Here is a 6,331-nt window from a genome sequence, read left to right on the forward strand (position 1 = left end):
GGTAATGAGAAAGATCATCTGGTTTCTCCCTCTGTCTGACTTCTAACATAATCCATATGCATGAAAAGCCCGCTCATGATTATGCTGAGTTTGAAGCGGATGTGGCCAACTTAGAAGGGAAAAGAACACAAACAAGGGTTTTATGGTCCAAATCTTACCTCTCTGGGTGAATAATGAGCAAATATTTGAGCTTGTACACCACATACACCCAGTCTCACCACTGAGAATTTTATTGGACAAGCAACAGTATTTGGATGAATTTTAAGCTTTCATTCTATAAATTACATCTTTGTGTTGAGTAAGCGAGAACGGCAACGTTCACCCTATTTTCTAGTCACGAGCCTCTTCAGCGCCCCTTTGACATCCTTGTTTCTCAGTGTGTAGATGATGGGGTTTAACATGGGGGTTACCAAGTTGTAGAAGAGGGTAAGAAATTTCCCTTGGTCCTGAGAAGCATTGTGTCCAGGTTGCATATACATATAGATGATATTCCCGTAAAACAAGGAGACTACGGTGAGGTGGGACCCACACGTGTTAAAAGCCTTCCTCCTTCCCGAGGCCGACTTGATATTCAGCACCGTCAGAGCGATGTAGCTGTAAGAAATGAGAATGAGAGTCAACGGCACCAGCACAATTATCACCGATAGGATGAAGACAGTGCTCTCCACAGCCACGGTGTCCACACAGGCGATTTTAATCAGCGCTGGCATCTCACACAGGAAGTGCCTCACCCGGCATCTGCCGCATCGCGGCAGCTTCATGGTCACAGGAGACATGACCAGGGAGTTGAGGAGTCCCACACTCCAGGCTACAGACACCAACTTCCAGCAGAGCTGGGAATGCATAATGACCGAGTAGTGAAGGGGCTTACAGATTGCAGTGAAGCGGTCATAAGCCATGACGGCCAGCAAGACACACTCAGTACCCCCTAGGCCTAGAAACATGAACAGCTGGACCGCGCAGCCAATGTAGCTGATGCTCTTGTCCTGGCCTCCTAAGTTGAAGAGCAATTGAGGGATGGAGCTGGTAGTGAAGCAGAGGTCAAGGAAGGACAAGTTGGTGAGGAAGAAGTACATGGGGGTGTGAAGGCAGGTGTCCAGATGGGAAACTAAGATAATAATGATGTTGCCCACTAAAGTCACCAGGTAGAAGATGAGGACAAAAACAAAGAGGATGGATTCCAGCCTCGGTCTGTCTGAGAAGCCCAGCAAGATGAATCGTTCCTGGCAGCTCTGGTTGATCATGGCATCAATGGTCAGTGCATGTATGTAGAAAAGCCATGGGAAACACGCCAAATCCGCTAGAGGCAAGCTAATCTGCAGAAAGGCAAGACCCCAAAGGGTTACACATCATTTCAACATCCTAGACAACATCTCTAGGAAAAGAGATTCTTATTGGCCTTGTTTCTTTCTTCTTGGATACCAAAGACAGACAGAGCATTGTAGAATATTTGAACAGCACGCATGTAGAATGAGCAGGAAATGATGACAGACGCTCCGGAATAGACCACCGCTGTGATATGGACAAGGTTCCTTTCCGTTAATTCCTGGGTACCCGTGGAGTATACTCCCAATCACAGTGTATCTGAAATTTCACCAACTGGAATTACAAACAACTGTGGCCTGCCATGTGGATTCTGGGAACCAAACCTGGCTCCTAACTGCTGAACCATCTCTAGAGCCCCACGTCTGAATTCTCCTTCATTGGATCTAAGAATTGCTTTAGTTTAAAAATTTCTACAAAGAGGCAATATTTGGTAATTTTATCACTGTGTTATGCTTTCTTGGTAGTTGATCACTAAGAATATTTCACATAATATATAAAATAAGAGCTAAGTAATTTGGAGATATGCCTATTTTGTTGTATTCTTTCTCATAAATATATGGCAAATGTTTGGACCAAAGAGATATATTGAGTGTAAAATTATTTTGGAGAGGTGGGTAAATGCTTACTAGGTTTTTGTATCTAAGAAACAGTTTTTATTGGATATTTTATATATTTATATTTCAAATATCATCTTATTTTTCAGTTTTTCCTCAAGAACCTCTTTCCTTTCCCTGTTTCTATGAGGGTGCTCCCCCTTCCACCTGAAACTCCCACCTCACCACTCTATCATCCCCTACACTGGGGCATGGAACCTTCACAGGACCAAGGGCTTTTCCTCCTATTGATGCCAGACAAGGCCATCTTCTGCTACATATGCAGCTGGAGCCATGGGTCCCTCCATGTGTACTCTTTGGTTGGTGGTTTAGTCACTAAAAGCTCGGGGGGGGGGGGGTCTGGTTGGTTGATATTGTTGTTCTTCCTGTTGGGTTGCAAACCCTTTCAGCTCCTTTAGTCCTGTCTCTAGCTTCTCCATTGGGGTCCCTGTGTTCAGTCCAATGGTTGGCTGTGAGCATCCCCCTCTGCATTTGTCAAGTTCTGACAAAACCTCTCAGGAGACAGCCATAATAGGCACCTGCCAGCAAGCACTTCTTGGCGTCCATGATAATGTCTGGGTTTGGTGTCTGTATATGGATGGATCCCCAGGTGGGGCAGTCTCTGGATGGCCTTTTCTTCAGTCTCTGCTCCACACTTTGCCCCTATATTTCTTTTAGACAGGAGCCTTTTGCGTTAAAAATTTGAAGATGAGTGGGTGGCCCCATCCTTCAACCAGCCTTGCTTAACCTCTGGATATGGTGTTTACTGGTTCTCCCTCCCCTTTGTTGGGCATTGCAGCTTATCCCTGTTAGGACCAGAGACAGGCAGGTAGATCAATAAAATAGAATTGAAGACCCAGAAATGAACCTGCACACATATGGTCACTCGATCTTTGACAAAGAAGCTAAAACCATCCAGTGGTAAAAAGATAGCATTTTCAACAAATGGTTGAACTGTCCATCAGCATTTAGAAGACTGCAAATCAATTCATTTTCTTGTACAAAGCTCAAGTTTAAGTACACTAAGGACCTCCAAATAAAACCAGATACACTGAAGCCAATAGAAGAGAAAGTGGGGAAGAACTTAGAACACATAGGCACAGGGGGAAATTTCCTGAACAGAACACCAGGGGCTTGAAGATCAACAGTTGACAAATGGGACCTCATAAAACTGCAAAGCTTCTGTAAGGCAAAGGTCACTGTCAATAGGACAAAAAGATAACCAACAGATTGGGAGAAGATCTTTACCAATCTTACATCAGATAAAGGACTAATATCCAATATATACAAAGAACTCAAGAAGTTAGTAGAGAATCAAATAACTCTACTAAAAAGTGGGGTACAGAGCTAAACAAAAAATTCTCAACCGAGGAATACTGCATGGCTGAGAAGCACCTAAAGAAATGTTTAATATCCTTAGTCATCAGGGAAATGCAAATCAAAACAACTGTGATATTCCACCTCACGCCAGTAAGAATGATTAAGAAACTAAGGTGACTGCAGATGCTGATGAGGATGTGGAGAAAGAGGAACACCCCTCTATTTTTGGTGGGATTGCAATCTGGTACAATCACTCTGGAAATCAGTCTGGAGGTTCCTCATAAAATTGGACATAGTACTACCTGAGCTATACCACTCCTGGGCATATACACAAAGATGCTCTAACGTACAATAAGGACACATGCTCTACGATGTTCATAGCAGCCTTATTTATAATAGCCAGAAGCTGGAAAGAACCCAGATGTCCTTCAACAGAAGAATGGATACAGAAAATGTGGTACATTTACACAATGGAGTACTACTCAGTTTTTAAAAACAATGACTTCGTAAAATTCCTAGGCAAATGGATGAAACAGAAAATATCATCCTGAGTGAGGTAACCCAATCACAAAAAAACACATAAGATATGTACTCACTGATAAATGGATATTAGCCCCAAAGCCCAGAATACCCAAGATACAATTCATAGACCACATAAAGCTCAAGGAAGAAGACTGAAGTCTGGATGCTTCAGTCTTTCTTAAACGGGGTAGCAAAAATATTCACAGAAGGAAATATGGATATAAAGTTTGGAGCAGAGACTGAAGGAAAGGCCATTCAGAGACTGCCCCACCTGGGGATTCATCCCATATACAGCCACCAAACCCAGACAATATTGCAGATGTCCAGAAATGCTTGCTGACAGGAGCCTGATATAGCTGTCTCCTAAGAGGCTCTGCCATAGCCTGACAAATACAGAGGCAGATTTTCACAGCCAGACATTGAACTGAGAATGGGGTTCCCAGTGAGGAATTAGAGAAAGGATTAAGGGAACTGAAGGGGTTTGCAACTCCATAAGAACAACAATATCTACCAACCAGAGCTCCCAGGAACTAAACCGCCATCTAAAGAATACAAATGAAGGCACCCATGTCTCCAGCTGCACATGTAGCAGAGGATGGCCTTGTTGGGCATCAATGGGAGGAGGAGCCCTTGGTCTTGCCAAGGCTTGATGCCCTACTGTAGGGGAATATCAGGGCAGGGAGGCAGGAGGCAGGTGGGTGAGGGAGGTGCACCCTCATAAAAGCAGGGAGAGTGGGGATGGGATAGGGGGTTTCTGGAAGGAAAATATGGATTGGGGATAACATTTGAAATGTAAACAAAAATATTCAATAAAAAATGAAAAAGAAGTGCGATCCAGAACTAAACAAAGAATTCTCAACTTAGGAATATCAACTGGTGGAGAAACATTTTTTTTTTTTTTGTCATTGAGCTAGCAATTGACAGGCCTTATAAAAGTTTATCAATGGAGTTTAAAAACTGCTTTGGCATAATGCAAACAGGATTTAATTTTATTTATTGGAACTGAAGGCACAATCTTTAAATTTTATTTCCCCATTGGATCCACAGCAGTATATAAAATTTTCTGAAAATGATAAAATTTATCCTGCCTTTTCTATGAAATGCTTATTCTTTTCCTGTAATATACACTCACCTATATTATTATAAACTCACAAATTTGTAGAAACACAATAATACAAAGTTTTCAGTCTATTATATATTAATAATTTCTTCCCTTTAATGAATGGACCTATATGGTTCATTATATCTTAATATAGTACATTATTATTTTAATGGACTTTCTTTTGAGACAGAAATTTATTTTGTAGCCCTAGCTGGCTTGGAACTCACCTTATACAGCAGGGTGGCTTCTAACTCATAGAGATCTGTCTGCCTTTGCCTCTAGAGGGCTGGGTTTAAAGCATGTGCCACTACCACCACCTGCCTTTACTTTGAATTTTAAAAGGACAAACATTCCCAAGTAAGCTTGAATTAGATATTTTAATACATTGCGGGAGAGTTCCATCATGTTATTTTTGAAAAATGACAGGCCATTTCCATGGTGAGCAAGCTCTTTGTCAAACACAAAAAATGTCCAGGTAGATCATTCTTGCATATTTCAAACTGTAAATCTCTAAGTGCATTCAGTACTCACCAGAGTCACACTTCCTCTTGGTTGTATTATGTAAATAGAGGGGCGAATGTTTTAGTCCCCTTGAACGTGTTGAGGAAATGGCCCAAATCAGATAATTTAAGACAACCAAAGACAAGTCAGTGGTTTGCCGTATAATGAGTTGCCACTCAATGCCATGCATTAGTAAAGCTCTTTCCATTCCTTTAACCATAGAATGTGGGGCAAAAGCCAGAAGAACTTGGTTCAGCAGTTATTGAATAAATACTATTAAATTAAATTATAAGTTCATTGCATTGTAAGGTCCATGTTATGTTAGAGCTTTTAGTTCTGGGTCTCTTGCAGGTTAAAAAAAAAAAAAAAACTTTATGGTTCTATAAGTAACTACTATAACTAGTAACCCTAACTAGTTTCCTTCTACATAAATCATCATTTCTAGCCATGTATGTATTAAAAGCATCACACAGAGTCAGGTAGAGTCAAGGGGCCACCATGATACAGTGTCTCACACATCCTCCTTTGTTTCCACACTGCTATTCATGTTTGTATAGTGGTTTGGACATGGTAAACAGATACCAGCGTTGACTATGACAGAAAGGACAGACCGGGTTTGTGTTAGCAACAGGAGGCTCTGTCCATGGTATTTATGGAATGTAATTAGAGCAGGGATGGCAGCAAAGGCCGATCTTTGTCACCTTGAACCAGTTACAACTGTAAGAGGTCGGAAAAGAAAGCTTTGTGGCAAACTTACCTTCCAAGCGATTTTTAAGATGTCTCTGAAGATGAAGTGTTGATATAGGTCAGAGAAGTGAAGATTATCCTTTAACTACACAGTTCAATTTCTAAACAAATTTATATAGATAAACATAAATATTCAGCAAATATTTATCAGTCCCCTGTTATATAATAAATGTGTATTTTATATTAGAGATACGATAATTATTAAAATAGACAGTAACTG

The 6,331-nt window shown here is 41.1% G+C and overlaps 1 protein-coding gene across 1 annotated transcript; it reads right to left on the reverse strand.

Moving 5' to 3' along the window:
• Positions 1–323: 323 nt before the first annotated feature.
• LOC308421584 (olfactory receptor 2W3-like) lies at positions 324–1,259 on the reverse strand (the record flags this gene model as incomplete). The annotated part of the gene is made up of 1 exon (XM_080917988.1): positions 324–1,259. The coding sequence occupies exon 1, from the start codon at positions 1,242–1,244 to the stop codon at positions 324–326; it is 921 nt and encodes a 306-aa protein (XP_080774114.1). The 5' UTR covers positions 1,245–1,259.
• Positions 1,260–6,331: the final 5,072 nt, after the last annotated feature.

Source organism: Micromys minutus (genome assembly GCF_963924665.1).
Source record: "Micromys minutus genome assembly, chromosome: 6".
Lineage (NCBI taxonomy): Eukaryota > Metazoa > Chordata > Mammalia > Rodentia > Muridae > Micromys > Micromys minutus.